A 19,641-nucleotide genomic window follows, 5' to 3' on the forward strand; every position below is an offset into this window, starting at 1 on the left:
ACCAAAGTTTTATATATCACAAATTGAAGATAAAAGATCAATAAATAAAATATTCTAATTTAAAACAAAAAAAAGAAGTGTTTTTTAGGGGGAAATTTATCTGTAAAATCCAAAGTGTAAAAACTTTTTCTTTTAAAAACACGTTGATTTTTTTTTTTTTTAAGTGAAAGCTCATGTGATGCTTACATAGTCAAGTAAATATCAGATGCTAACGACAATTTTTTCTATTTCATTCAATATTTTCTTTTTTAGATATTAAAAAATTCACTCGATAAAGTAGAAATAAAATATATTAATCAAAAACTCATGTATTTCATTAAGAGAATTTTAAAAAATCGGTAGAGTGGATTTGTTTTTAAACGGCAAAAACTATTAAGTGAATGTGTTCAGTTTTCACCTACGATGGCCCCAAAATACTAATTTTGGTTTACAGCACGCAATAGAAATAGACATTAATTATGACGCTTAGAGCCACTGAAGATTCAATGCGAAAAAAAGCAGAAATTTGTCTCCCTTTATTTCAACTGTGAAAAACATCTGATCACGCATTTTTTTTTAATACTTGCTTAAAAAGGACATGGAATATAAAATATAAATATGGATAAATTCTTAACAATGGAGAATGGAAGTACTCATTGAATAATATTTTTATAGGTAAGTGATTTTTTGGAAGTTATATATATATTTTTTTATAATCTAAGTAAATAAAATTTCATTGATTTTCTTTAAATCTTTTTTAAAGAAAACCGATTTAAAAAAAAACACAAATATTGTATAATTTGCTATTAAACCTGTTATTTTTTCAAATTTGGTCTTTGCTCCTTTAATTGAAAAAAAAATAGGTTTGAATTACATTTTTCAAGTAGTTATAAGCTTCGAAAGATAGTAAATTGAATTATTAAAGTTCTTATCACGCATTTTTAATAGCCGCTTCTGATACACCTAGTGTAGCAGCCGACAGCCGCTCATAACATCAAGATTTTAAGTCTATTTCTCCCTGGCTTGTCCAATCACAAGCCAGCTCCTAGTCACGTGACCGAGTATATAAAAGGCAAAATCACAAACCCTTCTCTCTCTTTCTCTGTGCTCTGCCTAGAAGCACACATCGCCTGAGGCTTCAGTCTCAGGCTGGACATGAGTATTACAAGCTAGCTATATCTCTCTTCAACTTTACATTTATTTCCACGTGCATTCTTTGTCATGCTAAAGAACTGTCCTTGTTGATACGACACACACACTCATGACAACATGGCAACATGCTGAAGTCTTTGCCCTTTCTTTCTTTTAACCGGCTTCCTTTGTACCGACGGCTACTAGCTATAAACACTATTGTCTCCCTCAACATGCCGGCAATATATTAATTCTATCTTTAAATACATGGAACACTTTTCTCTCTATCAACGAATTCTACACGACTACTATAATACAAGCACGTATGAACACTGAACTCTCTTACTAATACGGTTCTCTCTTGTACTCTTCTAATAAAGCTACTAGCAAAGATAACAAATAAAGTTTATTAATATAGAATGAAACTTCCATTGCGTTGTTGTCTCATTTCTATAGGTGTTTGTTTCAAAGAAGCTATACATTTTTGTGTATAACAAAAAAAGGATGTCATCTTGCCGGCATATCTATGCACCTCGACTCCGTGAAGATGATAATAACAATACAAAAGCAGTGCTTAACTAAGGTTATGAAACACAACGTGTATCAAGCCGAAAATCCCTGAAGTACAACTGATCGCTCTATAATTCCCGACTCTCCTAAAAAGGTAAACATCTTCCACACACACAAGAGTTCTGAATAAACGCACATATTTCTAAAACTCGTGTTCTTTTTTCCTCACTTCAAACAAAAAAATTTCCATTTTTTCCCCCCGAATTATTTAATTACTTAAATATTTTTCTATCAATCCAATGCAGCTGTAGCTGAGATTGAACTCACTACACGATTTTGTAGCATATTTCAAATCTTGCCAGTAGTTGAATACTTTATGCTTCGCCATCGCTATCAAGGGTATTTTTTATCGTGACGCCATCACTAGATGAGGTGCCTACCATGGATTAAAAGAGTCCCATTTACCCTCGAGAGGAGGATAGACTGCACTGGTTTCTCAACTTGGTATTTTTTACCTCGCGGTACATACAGCGGCTCGCCCTCTCAAATGGTCACCCATCTGGTATTGGCCAGGCTCAACTTCGGTGATCTTGTGAGAACCAGTGTTTCAACATGATTATGCCGTATGTCATATATATATATATATATATATATATATATATATATATATATATATATATATATATTGAGCCCCTGGAGGTGCATAGGCCATCTACAACTTTGTAGATGCTTTTGTAGCAAGGAGTTCTTTTTCTTCGGGGTGAGTGTGCTAGCCAACCTTCCCAGGGGGCACATACAGCGCCTAGCCTTCCCAAGTGGTCACCCATCTGGTACTGGCCAGACTCAACTTAGGTGATCTGGCAAGAACCGGTGTGTCAATGTGATTGTGTCATATATAACAACGCAAATATACAGCACAAATAGCTTTCACATCACCTTAAATGTGCATAAATTTATAAATCTCTCTCTCTCTCTCTCTCTCTCTCTCTCTCTCTCTCTCTCTCTCTCTCTTATATTGACAGCATTCTTTTCAGGAATTAAGCACCTGCTAAATGGCAGCATAATTATTCAAGACCATTTTTTTTTTTCTTTTGGCCATGTTTGTCATTCGCAAATTATAAACTTTTCCATTTTCGACATGGGTCTTTGGTACGTTACAAAGACGTGATATCTTATTCAAAACAGGATCCACAGTGCGAATTAACATTCAGCTAATCAAATGCATGCACACACACAAAATTGAATGCGCATGAAAACAAACATGGCGACCAGTGAAAACAATACAGAATATATTAGATGATAAAGGTTTTAATATCATTAGTCTTAGGTTGATGAATATAAAAGGGATGTGCGTGTTCTAACTGAGTGGTTCTAATATGGGGAATCGAGTGCTAGAACGCTGTAGTAGAAACTGAGCATCCCTTACAAATATTAAAATATTGACGTTTTTTGCATTTTTATAATATGGTAAATTAGTGTCCAATTGATAATTCTTCACTGAAAAATTTGAAAAAAGACGAAAAGAAAAACAATATATGGGGGGTCTGCATGTTCTCGTCGAGTGGTTCTAATATGGGGGATCGATTTACTAGAACGTTGTATTAGAAACTGAAAACCCCTTGAAAATATTTATATATAGATTTTTCTTTTTTTTTTTTTTGCATTTTATTTTTATAATCAAGTAGATTATAATGAAAATTGAAAAAAATCGATAATGAAAATTGAAAAAAATCGATAATGAAAATTGAAAAAAATCGATAATGAAATTGAAAAAAGACAAAAAGAAAAAATGTAAGGGACGTGTGCATTGTACATGTGTGTGTGTGTGTGTGTGTGTGTGTGTGTGTGTGTGTGTGTGTGTGTGTGTGTGTGTGTGTGTGTGTGTGTGTGTGTTGTTATATTTCAATGCGATTGTTATTTATTATGACCGTCGTTTAAATATGCTAAAACACTTTCTCTACTCCACCATGAAGTCTTGTCAACATATTTTCTGCCCATTAATATGTCACGATGGGAAAAGACGAATTTTACATGAGGTCAACGCTATCAAACCGCATCTGATTGATCTACTTATTGACCAGACCGACGACAAGAGTCGCCTAATGCTATGTCTGTTGTAATAAAGAGCTCTCAACTTCCACAAGACACCTGAATCTTTCAAATCTCTGGGATTTACAGCTTTAAATCTCAGACAACCAGTCAGTAAGGCCAAAACTTGCATCCTAGAGATACCGTCATTCTCCTGTAAGCCGGAGACATGAAACAAAACCCTGGACGTCTACGGTAGCAATATTACATCGAAATATTAGAATCGAATCCATTAAAAATACAGCAGCATGTGTAGGGCAGAGTTAGAACAAAGATACTAGTCCAATTCTTACCAATGTTGGAGATGTTGTTGATTATCTCCACCGAATTTGAAATGCTCCAAACGCAGAAAGGGGTTCAGGCTTGACTAAAACAGACTAATCTGTGTCACCTGCAATCAACCATCTCATCTTTGCTGCACGTGACAAGAAAAGAATGTGAATGCATGAAGCAAAGCATCTGGTCCTGGACCTGCTGCTTTCAAGCCAACAATGAAGAAGATGAAGAATAATTATGACTTATGTGCAATGGACCCAATGATCAACCTGCACTCAACCAGATAAAAGAACACTCAAAGAGTATATGTGCTAAGTGAAAGAAAACCATTGATGAAAGATTGCACCAACCTTGCAAATATCCACAGTCCCAAAGAGCTGAGAGAAGACTGACCGGCTACTCTTCCATCTACAAGTCCAGCCCATACAATACCAGTCCTGAGACAGTGATTCCCGAGATAAGTGAGAACAGTTTGAGATATGAGAATGATTAGAGTTAAGACAGAAGTCACCAGTCCAGCTTGGTGGTGCTTGGTGTGCAGATTGCAAAGGAAAGGTTCGCTACGGTGCTCAGCAGTTGATATGCTACCAGTGTAGAAGTCAATTCCATATCCAATGCATGATGACAACCGTGGTCAAGCACATGTGGCCCTCTGGACACAGAGATAGTGCTGGCTTCAATGTCAACAACTTCATCACCCCCAAAGTAAACTCAGCGTCAAAAGCGATCTGACAACCTTATCTCCACATCCTTCAGTGAAATGCTAGTGGAATCTACTGAAAGCTACTGCTATTAGAGGGGCTTGTGGAGGAGAAAGATGTAGACGTGATTATCCAAAAAAGCCGTCTTCTCCTGAAAGACAGAACGCCAGAACTTCTCAACTATGAGACAACCGCTGCAAGGAGAGGTGAGGGGATGCAGACTGCTGGCATATGTGAAAAAGTTCCTCCCTCACAAAATGATCAGCCAGTTAGATGACCAAAACAGTGCAGTGGAGAGAATGGTGGGCTTCCAGTGCAATACAAACAGTCGATCTTTATCTCAAATTGTTAGCCTCCCGCCAGAAAATTCTAATTTCCTGCAGTGCGTAGTTCTAGATATATCTAAGGCTTTTGACAGGGTATGGCATGAAGGTCTTCTCAGGAAAATCAGTATCACTGGAAGAATACTTAACATAATTAAATCCTTCTAAAATAAGAGAAAAATCCAGGTTGTCCTCGACGGTCGTACATCTAAACAATATGATATAAATGTGGGAGTGCCTCAAGGGTCTATCCTTGGACCTCTATTATTCCTAATATTCATAAATGACCTCCCTGACAAAATTGCCTCTGAGATGGATATATATACTGACACCACGCTCTATAACAGACACGACAGGAAAACAAATGAACACAGATTTAAAGAAATGGCAGAAACACGAGAGGTTGACCTCCGATCTGTAGTGGAATGGGGACAAAAATGGATGGTCACATTCAATGCTGCCAAGACTAAACTTGTTTCCTTCAATAATTACAAGAAACCTTCTCCACCACCACCAATAGCAATGGCCAATGACTCTTTATCTGAAAGTACATCTTTTAAACTTCTCGGCCTAACGTTCACAGGAAACATGAGTTGGAACAACTACATTGAGAGTATTACCAGGACGGCTGCGAAGAAGGTGGGTTCTCTCTACCATGCTAGAAAGCTACTAACGCTCAAAAGTACCCTGTATCTCTTTTAGGCCACCATTCGCCCATGTATGGAGTATTGTTATCATATTTGGGCTGGTGCATCTGCTACTAGTCTCTTGCTCCTAGACAAGGTTCAAAAGAGACTCACCAATTTGACATATCCTGAACTGTCATCTAAGCTTCAGCCTCTATCCCATCGACGAAAATTAATTAACTTCATAGAACTGCACAGGACTAAATTTTACACCGCAATCAACAGGCAAGCCAGATATTGCTTTTTATTAATTCGCTCGGTGTCAAAAATTTTTGTTACCTTTGTAATACTAAACACAGGGTGGAGTAGGTTCAGTTGCAAGAATTGGGATTGAAAGGAGTAAGTTCAAGTAATGCTTGCCATTAAGAACCAGTAGAGTGTTGATGCTGCAAGAATCTATAAAGTATGTGTAATGATGTATAGAAGTGAAACTCGGCCAATGAGGGTTGAGGAGATGCGTTGCTTGGAGAGAAAATGATATGATAATGATACAATGGATGTGTAATGTGCATTTTAAAGACAGGCTGTTCTGATTATCTCAGAGGAAAATTAAACCTGGACAGTATAAAGAGATGTATGCAGAACAGGAGACTTTGATGGTATGGCCACATTGAAATAATGGATTAGAGTTCTTGGGTTTGTAGATATTAAAATATTTGGGATAGCAGGTTCAGTTCACAGGAAACATGAGAGGGAGCAATTAAAATGGACCTGCCGAAAAGAAGGAAAAATAAAAGCCTGGCTAGAGGGACTTTGGAAATCAATTTTTATGTATTTATATGTAGAGAAAGTAGCATGTTTTCATTGGCAATGGCCGGCAGAACCTGTAAAACCGCTAAGAAGGTGCTGAATGTAAATTTCATGAAAACATTGACACATTTAAAATACTGATCGTAAACAAAAAAGCAAAACATGATGTTTAACGTAAAAAAAACACGATTTTTTCATGGATAGTGTTATTAACCTCTTTAGAAGAAAAAGAAGAAAAAAGCAATCAACCTATGGTAATTTTCAAGAATGAATAATGAATATTTCTAAAATTAAAAAAAAATAAATAAATAAATTTTAACGATAATACAAAAAATATTTGGGAGTGGGGAACAATTTTTATGAATTTTTTTTTTTTTTTGTTCCAAATTTAGTGGGAATTTTGAAAATGAGGCAAAAAAAATGATCAGAAATTGATTGGGAGATTAAAGTATTTTGCATTTTTTGTATTTTTAAGCTCGTCTTTTTTTCTTTTTTTTTTTTTTTTTTGCTTAATGAAATTTTTTTTCCGGTATTTATGCAGAGAAGATACCGGGTTGAAATAATAACGTTATTATTTAGAAACCCATCCTTAACATAAAGAGGGGAAGGTGTTTTGTAACTAATCTTACAAGGTACTTATACAGAAAAGGTACCATGTTGTTTTTGTTGATAATGATTGAAGATTTCATAAAGTTGTCAACAAAACGACTGAATGGTTCTGTTTGCGTACTCGAATTACATTGGTTAAGCGTTTTAGCATATTCTGGCAATTTACATTATCTGCCAGAAGCTTCCTGTGCCTAGACCAAAAGTTTCTTTCTTAGAACTGCATGCCTGTGGAACTCTGTTCCGTTTGCCTACTTTCCAGCTTACTACAATATGGTCGTCTTCAAGTCCAACGTAAACAAGTTTTTGATGAGCCGTTCCCCTTAAGTAATCCAATTTATCAAATTTCCACTACTAACAATTACTACAATATTATCCTATTGACTATTGCATCCTCATTAACCCTTATCCTCGAGACTCTTTGCAATAAAAAAAAAAGTATCAAATTTTTAAAAGCTATCCAATGCATTCCAGCATGTAAGATGAACATAAATTTACATGTTGATAAATAATGCAACAAAACTTCTGTTATAAAATATCTAAAAAAAGAAGAGAATATAATCATATGTTTCTCCTGTAAAACGAACAAGAACTAATGAAATCTCATGGGACTTGCTAGCTCTTTAAACTGCTCACACGCTAAACTTTGGACTGGGTCATGAGACTAAGCGAAATAAGACAATGGTAGTGTTTGATCGCAAGGTAATCTGGTGATGCCCAGCATTAGGGACTTCTCACTATAAGAAGGGCTAATTGGTAAGAACAGGGTGTCGAGTTTTGACAGCTAAGTTACAAATTGTAACGTTGGTGAGAAGGAATTCTTACATTTTTTTTTTTTTGCATGGAAACGTGGAATTCTTTCATTGTTTTGTTTTTCCTTCCGTGCAATATTTTCATTTACTTTTAATATATAGAACTGCATCTCACATTCCAATAATGGTGATCTCAATGTGGTATTGTAACGTTGTCCAGGAACCAACATGTTGTAGCCTCAGTCGCAAAGAAGACAAAGAATAGAAAGGAACTTCAGTTTGCTTGTTTTATTGTACAACAATATTTCCTCATTTCTGTCGTTAACATTGTGGCATCCCATTATTCACACCTCTCACATGATCTCAAATGTTATTACCGTCTCTAACACGATCTATTTTTTAAAGTCTTTTTTTCCTTATCAGTGACGTCATTTCACATGCCTTTGCATGCATGTGTACATGCTATGTTACAATATGAACATCCAGCTAAGAAGGGTGCATCTTCATACAAGAAAAAGTATTTTTTCTTGTGACTGCTACACACTCTCCCAAGCTTTATCTTCTCTATGAGAAGGGATTGGTTTACTACTGAAGCATTCCTACCAAGGCATGCCAATGGTGCTACTCGGACATTTTTGTAGGCCATCATATGTCAATCCAGTAGTCTATATATATAAAAGCGAAAATGTTTGTATATATGTATGTGTGTTTGTGTGTTTGTATGTCTCGCAAAAACTTTCGACACGGGTCACGGATTTTCGGCAGATCGGTATCATTTTAAACTCCAAACCTTCGCCCGACAAATATCGAAAAATTGGCCAAAAACGTTAATTTTTTCACCCTGTCAGCAAAAACCATCCTCTCATGACAAGTTCGCTTCTACGCATGCGTCATACGACATCGTAACCTGATTTACTTTAAATATTTGAAAAAGCGACACAATTTTGTGGACGTCATTTTAGCTCAGTTGCTTAGAGCGCAGCCTCATTATCTAAACATTTTGGGTTCGAATCGTGGTGTGAGATGTCTTTTTTTTTTTTCAATTTTTTAAATTTTAACATTGAAGCAGGGTTATTTAAGCCATTTTTCACATGATTTTCAGATTTTTTAACATTCGTTTTTCTGTTTTAGGTTTTCATTAACACACCACACCCCGCACGACCACACACACCCAAAAACACCCGGGCAATGCCGGGTCCCACCCCGGAGCAGTGTTATTTAAGCCATTTTTCACGTGTGTTTTTTTTTGGGGGGGGGGGGAGTTTAACGTTCGTTTTTCTGTTTTGCGTTTTCTTTATCGTTCGTTTGCCTTACGTTAGTTTTTTTTACTCCACTTATTCTTATGTTTTGATTAACACCCCCTACCCCCGCCCGAGCACACACACCTCCAAGCTAGTCTATCTATATATATAAAAGGCAAAATGTGTGTGACCATTTCGTGTATGTCTTCAAAAAGCTTTTCTCGCACACGGTCCTGGGTTCGTTACTATCGCTTACAACTGTTTATATGGGTCCTAAATAATAATATGTACGATTTGGGAAAGTGCATCGCATCTAGATTTATTTACGTCGACTTTTACAAAATTATTGCCATTTTGGCTTCTCGCATGTTGATGAGGCTTTTTCGTATAAAAAGCGAAACTAATTCAAAGTTAACAACAAACAACGTTCTCGGCATTGCGCTGGGAAATGTCCAGTAGCAATCAGCTTTGATCAATGTTGTACATCAGACAATTGTTATTCGATCTAGACAATTGGAAGCTGGTTCCCCTCCCCCCAACATCTGTTGGGGGAAAAAAACAAAAACAGACAACTGCGTGACTTCTATTTGACCTTCTTAATTAGGTCAAATGGGAGCAGCAGAGTTAACTTTTATTATGCACGCCTGTTTTTATAATTCAATACATAAATTCAAACCTGAGTATGTTGTATGTATGTCGCGGTGGCCTAATGGATAACGTCGCCCGGTTTTTTTTTTCACACATTGATTTCCAACTCAAGGGTATGGGTTCGATTCTCATACTTACCTACTAAAACATTTTTTTTATTTAACCCCTCCCCCCCGGAGTTTTGATTTACCTCAAGACACCCGGGCATCGCCGGGTACCTCCTGCTAGTATATATATAAATGCGAAAATGTGTGTATGTATGTATGGGTGTTTGTGTGCTTGTATGTCTCGCAAAAACTTTCCACACGGGTCACGGATTTTCGCCAAATTGGTATCATTTTAAACTTCCAACCTTCGCCTGACAAATATCGAAAAATTGGCCAAAAACGTTAATTTTTTCCCCCTGAAATAAGCATATTTCTACGGGGGGGGGGGGTCAACAAAAACCGTCCTCTCATCGCGAGTTCGATTCTACGCATGCGCAAATGACGTCGTAACCTGATTTAGTTTAAAGAAAGCGATACAACTTCAACGACGTCGTCTTAGCTCAGTTGCTTATAGCACGGCCTCCTTATCTAAACGTTTTGGGTTTGAATCGTGGTGTGAGATGTCTTTTTTTTTCAATTTTTTCAATTTTAATATTGAAGCAGGGTTATTTAAGCCGTTTTTCACGTGTTTTTCAGATTTTTTAATGTTCGTTTTTCTGTTTTTTTTACTTCGCTTATTCTTAGGTTTTCATGAACACCCCCCCACCCCACGCTCGACCACACACACCCAAAAACACCCGGGCAACACCGGGTACCCCCCGCTGGTTATTTAAGCCAGTGGTTTTTTTTGGTTTTTATTTTTCAGATTTTTTAAAGGAGTTTTAATGTTCGTTTTCTGTTTTCTTTTTTTGTTTTTCCCATTTTTACATTTAACATCGTTCGTTTGCCTTACGTTAGTTTTTTTTTACTTCGCTTATTCTTATGTTTTGATTAACACCCCACCCCCACCCTCGCCCGAGCACACACACCTCCAAACACCCGGACAACGCCAGGTACCCCCTTACTAGTCTATATATATAAAAGCGAATATGTGTGTATGTATGTATGTGCGTTTGTGTGCTTGTAGGTCTCGCAAAAACTTTCCACATGGGTCACGGATTTTCGCCAGATCGGTATCATTTTAAACTTCCAACCTTCTCCCTACAAATGTCGAAAAATTGGTCTAAACAAAAACGTTAATTTTTTCACCCTGAAATCATCACTTTTCTACAGAGAGGCGGGTGGGGTCAGCAAAAACCCTCCTCTCATGATGAATTCACTTCTATGCATGCGTCATACGACGTCGTAACCTGATTTACTTTAAATATTTGAAAAAGCGACACAATTTTGTGGAAGTCATTTTAGCTCAGTTGCTTAGAGCGTGGCCTCATTATCTAAACGTTTTGGGTTCGAATCGTGGTGTGAAATGTCTTCTTTTTTTTTTCGATTTTATAAATTTTAATATTGAAGCAGGGTAATTTAAGCCATTTTTCACATGATTTTCAGATTTTTTAACGTCCGTTTTTCTGTTTTAGGTTTTCATTAACACACCACACCCCCGCCCAACCACACGCACCCAAAAACACCTGGACAACACCGAATACCCTCCGAAGCAGTGTTATTTAAGCCATTTTTCACGTGTTTTTTTGGGGTTTTTTTTAACGTTCGTTTTTCTGTTTCACGTTTTCTTTATCGTTCGTTTGCCTTACGTTACTTTATTTTTACTTCGCTTATTCTTATGTTTTGATTAACACCTCCCACCCCCGCCGAGCACACACACCTCCAAACACCTGGACAACGCCAGGTACCCCTCACCGCTAGTCTATATATATAAATCCGAAAATGTGTGTATATATGTATGGGTGTTTGTGTGTTTGTATGTCTTGCAAAAACTTTCCACACGGATCACATATTTTTGCCAGATCAATATCATATCAAACTTCCAACCTTCGCCCGACAAATATAAAAAAATTGGCCAAAAACGTTAATTTTTTCCCCCCTGAAATCAGCAGTTTTCTACAGGGGGGGGTCAGCAAAACCCCTCCTCTATGACGAATTCGCTTCTACGCATGCGTCACACGACGTCGTAACCAGATTTACTTTAAATATTTGAAAAAGCAACGCAATTTTGTGGACGTCGTCTTAGCTCAGTTGCTTATAGTGCGGCCTCATTACCGAAACGTTTCGAATCGTGGTGTGAGATGTCTTCTTTTTTTTTTTTCGATTTTTTATATTTTAATATTGAAGCAGGGTTATTTAAGCCATTTTTCCCGTATTTTTCAAATTTTTTAATGTTCGTTTACTTCGCTTATTCTTAGGTTTTTATTAACACCACCCACTCCCGCCCGGCGCCCGACCACATGCACGCAAAAACACCCGGGCAACGCTGGGTACCGCCCCCCCGCTTTTTTCGATTTTTTAAATTTTAATATTGAAACAGGGTTAACGTTCGTTTTTCTGTTTTCTTTTTTGTTTTTGTTTTTCCGATTTTTACATTTAACATCGTTCGTTTGCCTTACGTTATATATACAACAAATAACTATTACCAAAAGCAATCTAAGTTACTAACTCTTCTATTACTTGAATAACGTTTTTGTCTCTTTACCTATTTTTATTTGGGGGGGGGGGTTATTTACAATAAAAGTAGTGTAAAAGCTGTCAAGTTGGAACAAAAAATATGGTGGGTGTCCTCACAGTCATTGTCGAACCTCGATAATTACTCAAAAATCGAAAATTAAACAAAATATTCCCAGGACATTACATTTCGCACGATTAGTTACATTTATTGGATGTGTTTCTATCAGTCCATTGTTTGATTTTCAGTTGGTGAGCGATTATCGAGGCTGGTCCATGGTTATAACGACACTGCCATTTTTTTTTTTCGTTCTAACTCGACACTACTTTTATTTTCAAGTAAAAAAAAAATTTTAATAAATAAATAAATAAATAAACATTTCAAAACAAGTTAAAACGCCAGAAACTAATCCAGGTAGCATAAAAATTACTTATCTTGCCTTTGGTAATATTTATTTTTTATAATTTGTTTTTGTTTTGTTTTTGTTGTTTTGTTTTTTTCGTTTTTTCAGCCCGTTTATTGTTTCGTTGGCAATTCTAAGAAATGCCCTAGTAATCAAACCTTATTTAGAAAAGAAAAAAGAAAAGCTATTCCCATACAAAAAAAGTTCCTGTACACATAATCCCGGAGGTTACACTAGACTTATAAAGAAAATTGTATTTGAAAGTTTTTGTTTAATTCTTCTAACCTAAAAGAAACAAAAAACTGACGGTTTAAATTACTGAAGTATACTATTTTGGGTTTACACCGAACAGACATTGTTTCGTATTTCCTAGTGAGGAGACATAGTTTTGTATTTAAAATAATCATTTTTTTTTATTTTTACATTTAAATTCTTTTATTAAATTTGAAAACTTTGTATTTCTTATTAAAAAAAAATTGCTTTAGTATTGAATGTTTAATTTAAATACTTTAATTCTGTAATGTTACTGATTAAAGAATCGATTTAATGGTGGGATTATTGAAATATCGGTTAATTCCTATTTCATTCATCCAAATTATTCAGAATGAAATGGTTTGTGTATTACTTCTAAATAAAGTATTTTAAGTATAAAATAAATTAAAACATAAAAACACAGTAAGTTACAACTAGTTTCATCGTACGGAATAAAAATGAGGTTGAAAAAATACAATCGACAACTTTTAAAGGAAGTTGAGAAAAGAGCTAGCTAAGGAAGACGATAACTTAAGTTTATACTTTTATAAATAAAGGAAAGCTTTAAACACTCGAGTTATCGTTTTTCTTTAGTTGCTTTTCTTGTTTTTTGTTTGGTTGGTTGGTTTTTGTCCTCGGCTTCTTTATACAGATGGTGACTATATTTTCTGGTCTAGTCTTCATTCTGGAACTAACATTTCGACGTTTCACGTGTATGATAAAACTTAAGTTTTCATATTATTTATTTATTCATTCATTCATTTAACTGAAACATTTTTTTTAATAAAAAATAAATTTTTCAGTAGAAATATTAAAATCCCCTTCACTCTAAATAATTCAGATAATTGAAATAGGAATTTGAAAATTTGTCTTAAATTGTATTTCTTGTCCTAGATGAAAATTATATTTCATTTTTTAGTATACATCACACTGAACGTTAAAAACCTGCTCGATCTGGTAATTTCCTTTTTGATAATTTGTATACAAATTATCGAAAAAAAAAAATAATTAACTAAAGTTAAAAAAAAAAAAACCTTCTCAATTTAAAATTAGAGAGAGAGAGAGAGAGAGAGAGAGAATGTTTACGTATCTCCGTCACAGAATTGAATTGTCATATTCCAAAAATCATATCAATTGATCAGGCAGTTTTTTTTTATATAGAGAGAAAATAATTATCTTTAAACGATTTAAAGCGATTAATGTAAAATCGGTAGCATTGCAAGGTTAACATCGCAAGTTTGAATTATTGTAAACTTAGATGCCCTTTTTTGTTGTTTATTTTCAAGGCATGAGACAGTCCCTTTTTGCTTACTCATAAAATCTAATTTTCTTAGAAATAAAACTATTTTATCAATTTACGTTTATTTTTATATATATGTGTGTGTGTGTGTGTGTGTGTGTGTGTGTGTGTGTGTGTGTGTGTTTATGACATTTTCGTCGTTTCGTGACGGGTGCGTACAGCATAAACATTTGTTTGTATTATTTGATTGTTTATTATTATTATTAGGTTTGATTATAAAAAACGATTTTTTTAATACATTAATATATAATTATTTCTGTCTCAGGCCAAATAAAATATGCATTTTCATTATCCTGTTGTTTTTATTATTATTGAGCAAAAAAGGTGTCTTTTGTTTGTTTCGTTGCCATTGCAAGGGAAACAACCCTGCAAATCCGTGAAAGAGACTGATTGCCCTTCTTCGTGTGAACTCTTTCGTGTGACAACAACCCGTCTAAAAAATCCACACTCAACTACAGTTCGCGTTTGGGGAATGAAGAAATAAAAACAATCAAATCCAAGTTAATTTCCGGACTCTCTATGACAAAGATACTTCCCAACATCGCCCATTCGAACCCGCAGAGAGCAGAAATGCCGTTTGGAATCAAGCCAATATGTTCAGCCTGCAAGTCCACCTCATCTACGATGTGGAGGAAGAGCAGCCAGGGTGACATCCTTTGCAATTCTTGTGGATTGAAACTGCAACAAGCCGGCGCCAAAGAGAAAACGGACTCGAATGGAAACGGAGGAAACTCCAAGAACGGAGCATCGAACAATTCAAATTCGGCCGGACCAGTTCTGCGTAAAAGTTCTCGAATAAGACCAAATAAGAACCGAGTTCCGGCGACGTCGAAGACTATTGGAAACAAAGGCAAAAGCAGAAGAAATATTTTCAAGAAAACAGTGAGAATTGCGTTTTGTTATCTAATTTATTATTTTCGATTTCTTTATTTTTGTGTTTTCATTTAGTGTAAGGAAAATGGAGTAAGTATTCTTGTTTTACCGCCATTTTTATACTCCATGTTTTTTGTTTTGTTTTGTTTTTTGTTTTGTTTTTAGTATTGGATAAAATTTTACTTTTTGCCCCCACACTGTCAATAAAAAATAATAGGTATTTATGTTAAATAGGGATCGCGTTGTCATCAGCATATTCCGGACAGGTTACGTAAATTATCGGAATGTGCCAAAGGAAACTCAAAATTAGTATACGTTTATGCGCAAAAAAAAAAAAAGAAATTAAGTTTTCATTCGGCACTTTAGGTAACCTGTGTGGAATATGCCGATGATAACGTGGTCCTTTTTCTGCAACTAAATAAAACTTGGATTCCTTTTACTGGACTTTTTTTTTGTTGTTGTTGTTGTCTGTGCGCTAGAGTACCACAAATATTGGATAAGCGCGAAAACAAACATGGCCACCGGTGAAAACGGTAGGGCATAAAAATTACTTGTCAGCGACAGTTTTAAATGTGATATTCGTTCAAAACAGACCTGAATACCTTTTAAAGTCAGCTTAAGTTTAAGTTAAGATGGTATGCTAGCGCATTTTGGTTCTTTTTTTTTTCTTTTTTTTTTTTTTAATACATTAACCAACAAAACATAAAGGGGGGTGAAAAATAAGGTAAATTTTTTATTTACTTTCCACCTTAACAATCACCTTTTTAAAATGACAACTTCTACAGGTTTTTTGGTATGCTGAAAACGAATATCGCATTTAAATTTTCCATGCGTATAACAACGGCTACCATTTGTAACATAAGGAATTAAATTGCTTAATATTTGGAAAACTATTTGTTTGGAGAAATTTTAAATGCGATATTCGTTTTCAGCATACCCGAAAATTTTTTAAGTTGTCATTTAATTGTTAAGGTGGAAAGTAAATAAAAATTTACCAAAAGTAAATATGCAACAAATTTTATCAAAAGCGAGATAAGTTACTCTTCTACCTAATTGAATAAAAGCAACTGTTTAGTTAATTTTAGAGCATTTTATTTTCTTTTACTTGAAAGCAAACGTGTCAAATCTGAGAACAAAAATTGAAGGTCTCTTTGGTTTCGATAATCGCTTAAAAATCGAAAATTGAACAAAATACTGGTAGAAAATCACATTTTCACATAATTGGTTATATTTATTAGATGTGTTTCTACCAGTGCTTTTAATTTTGGATTTTAAACAATTATCGAAACTCAATATGGTCTTACTGATACTAACTTTTTTTTTTCTTTTTTTATCTAACTCAACAGACTTGAAACTATTATTGTTTCCAGGTCAAAGATCACATGAAAATAAGTTTAAAAACCACTTTTAAAAAAAAAAAAAAAACTTATTCAGATAGATAAAAGTAACTTGTTTTGCTTTTTGGTAATATTCATTTGTTGTATTTTTTTTTTTTTTTTTTCTTTTAACACGTGTTTAGTTTTGCTGACTATTGTATAAAAAATGATTTTTTTTTTTTTTTTTTTTTTTTTTAGTGATGGAGGGGCATCTATTTTCTCGTACTTCTACAGTTTATGAACCATGCTAGCCTGGGTACCCGGCATTGCCCAGGTGTTTGTAGGTGTGTGTTGAGCCAAAAAAAAAAAAAAAAAGTGGTAGTAGGCAGGCAGGCTTGAACCCATAACGCGAAGACGGAAAAGAAAGTGAAAGAAAATCTGACGTCTTACCGCTACACCATGACGTGACCGGAAGTCTAAATTATTCAAATTTAACGTAGTCAAGATGACTTGCAGAAATGGCATTGTTTTTAAACCTCCCACGAAAGAAAATTAGATACAAGGTAGTTTTAATGGGGGAGGGGGAGCTAGCTCCCTCAAAAAGGGGGCACTCTGGCAGTATCCAAATAAATAGTAATTGTCTCAGTATGAAGGGTTTCCCCTACATTGACCAAGGACTAATTACAGAAGATACTACCCGGCCCAAAGGCCAGGTGGTTGCATTCCAATAAGTTTTGCTTTATTTATATGAAAAAGACAAACAAACATTGGAGACGCCGGCACGGTGGGAATTTTGTTTAACTCGATAAAAAAAAGATACGATGTCCATTTGCGAATACGAGATATTACAATATGGGAAGTATGCAAAAACTCAGCGTGAAATCTAACCGACGCGAGAAACCTGATGCAAAAAGCCTTTCGTGGACACAAACACTTTCCCCCCCCCCCCCGATTTCGCCCTTCTATAAATACTAATGGGAGGTATCCGGCGTTGCCCGAGTGTTTGAAGGTGTATGTGGGGTGGGGGGTTAGATCAAAACAATCCTGTTTTTTAAAAAAAGAAAAAAAAAAAAACGTTGGCCGGGTGTTTGGGAGTGTAAAAGAAAAAAAAAGTTTTAGTAGAAAGGTAGGCTTGAACCCCGAACCTTTGACACGGAGGTGGAAAGGAAATGGAAAAAAAAACCTGCGACCTAACCATCTCGACCACAGGAATAGATGAATTGATAAGTGTGTTTAGTTGACGTTTATAAAGTGAAATTAACAGGTGCGAGAACGTTAAGTCGTGTGATGTTTGACCTAGTTTTGCGCTGGAAGCCAGTTTCTGTTTTCCCCGCTACGCGGCGATCAAAAAATATCTCGAAAATAGCTTGTAAAAGTCGGGTAAATTAAAGATAACTGCGACCAGAGTTTCGTAGTCATAGATATTATTATTTAGACAGCATATAAAAAGTTCTAAGAAGGAGCGAGCCAACCGAGAATCACGACGAAAAAAGCCTTTTATAGACATACACAAAAGCGAATACACATACATACATACATACATACACACATTTTCGCTTTTATATATATATATATAAAAGCGAAAATATGTGTGTGCACTTTTTCTGTATGTCCACAAAAGGCTTTTTTCAAGGGAGTGCACAGTCGGCTTACTCGTTCTTAAAACTTTATATACTGTCTAGATGATATGTACAACTTAACAATGGGGGTCGCGCGTGTATTTAATTTGCTTGGCTTTTAAATGCTATTTTTTCTTCCAGATTTGTTTTGATCGCTGCGTGTTTCTTTCGCTATTCGGTATAAAAAAAGCGAAAGATTTTAGTTTTACTAGGAGTTCAAAATCAATAAATATTTATTATTACTACCAGGCTATTAAAGAAATCGTTTTTGACATCGGAAAATAGGCAGAAATTTTTCCGATTCTGATACCCCAACACACTAGTTCTCCCACAACATAAATACCCTCGACAAACCTGAAAAGTAGCAAAATCCCACCCCTACACTCTAGAAATCACTAGATGCCAAATAGCCTTCTACTCAAATAGCTTCTTCCCTTGAACTGCAAGAATTTGGAATTCCCTCCCGTGCCCTTGCTTCCCTGACTTTAATGACATGCAGAAGTTTAATGTGAACAGACCTCTCGCTGCCCAACTCCCTACATAGTCTCCCTGCAGATCTGGTTCCAAATAGTGGCCCCTTAAGACTTAGTGGCACTGTGCTTTGTTGGGGGTGAATTAACCGTAAAAAAAAACAAAAAACGGGGGGGGGGCGACTAATCGATGAGGAAAAGAAGACGAGAGCAATTTTTGCTCATAAACCTTTGCAGACATGATTATTCTTTCCTTTCTGCTTCATCATCAATTAGTTTCAAGATTAAGCCTCCACTTTTTTGCTCATAAAGTTAAATATGTATACATGATTATTCATACTGCTAAGCAAGCCAAGACCACATGCGTTTCACTTTTAGGGTTTGTTTTACTATACACATAGATTCGAAAAAGTTGTCTAAACTATGTATGACAGATAAATGTTATCAAAGGCAAGATAAGTGACTTTTCTACCTAACTGGATAATTTTTTAGTGTTTCTATTTAATGTAATATGTTTACTCAGTTCAAAGAACATAGCGTTTATCGATGTAGTTGAAAAATACAAATGGCGGCGCAATCTATGTTGAACACATTAAGTTTGGGAAAATGAGTTAAAACTAAATTATACAAAATACTGTTAGAAACTCACTCAACATATGTTACCATGACATAGGCTGACATATATTCAATGGGTTTCTAACAGTATTTTGTATAGTTTTTTAGTTTTAACTCATTTTCCCAAACTTAATGTGTTCAATATAGTCCCCCGGTATTTGTATTTTTCAAATACATTGATAAACACTGTATGTTTTTCAAGCTGAATAATAATTTTAATTTGAATAAAAACACTAAAAAATCATCTAGTTAGGTAGAAAAGTAATTTCTCTTGCCTTTGATAATATTTATTTGTGATACATTTGTTTTTTTGACAACTTTTTCGAACCTATGTGTATAGTAATACAAACTCCACTTTTATTATACAGAGAAGATAGTGGATGAAAAGAAAAAGGTGGTTTTAAGAGGGTATTTTTCGGTTATCGGATGAAATATCACTTTGAATATTGTATTAAGTGTTAAAGTTCCATCTTAATTGATTCTTAAATTTTTATAGTTATT

The 19,641-nt window shown here is 35.2% G+C and overlaps 1 protein-coding gene across 1 annotated transcript in view; it reads left to right on the forward strand.

Annotated features, from left to right (window-relative positions):
- Nucleotides 1–14,629: 14,629 nt before the first annotated feature.
- The window catches only part of LOC145258217 (GATA zinc finger domain-containing protein 1-like), a 16,931-nt gene continuing 11,919 nt past the window's right edge, over nt 14,630–19,641 (forward strand). Inside the window, exon 1 of the mRNA XM_080116161.1 lies at nt 14,630–15,129. Coding sequence (XP_079972287.1) covers nt 14,767–15,129 — 363 coding nt within the window. The 5' untranslated portion in view covers nt 14,630–14,766. The remainder of the gene's footprint in view (nt 15,130–19,641) is intronic.

The sequence above is a fragment of the Euprymna scolopes genome, chromosome 33 (genome assembly GCF_053919585.1).
Source record: "Euprymna scolopes isolate OS-2025 chromosome 33, ASM5391958v1, whole genome shotgun sequence".
Taxonomy (NCBI): Eukaryota; Metazoa; Mollusca; class Cephalopoda; order Sepiida; family Sepiolidae; genus Euprymna; species Euprymna scolopes.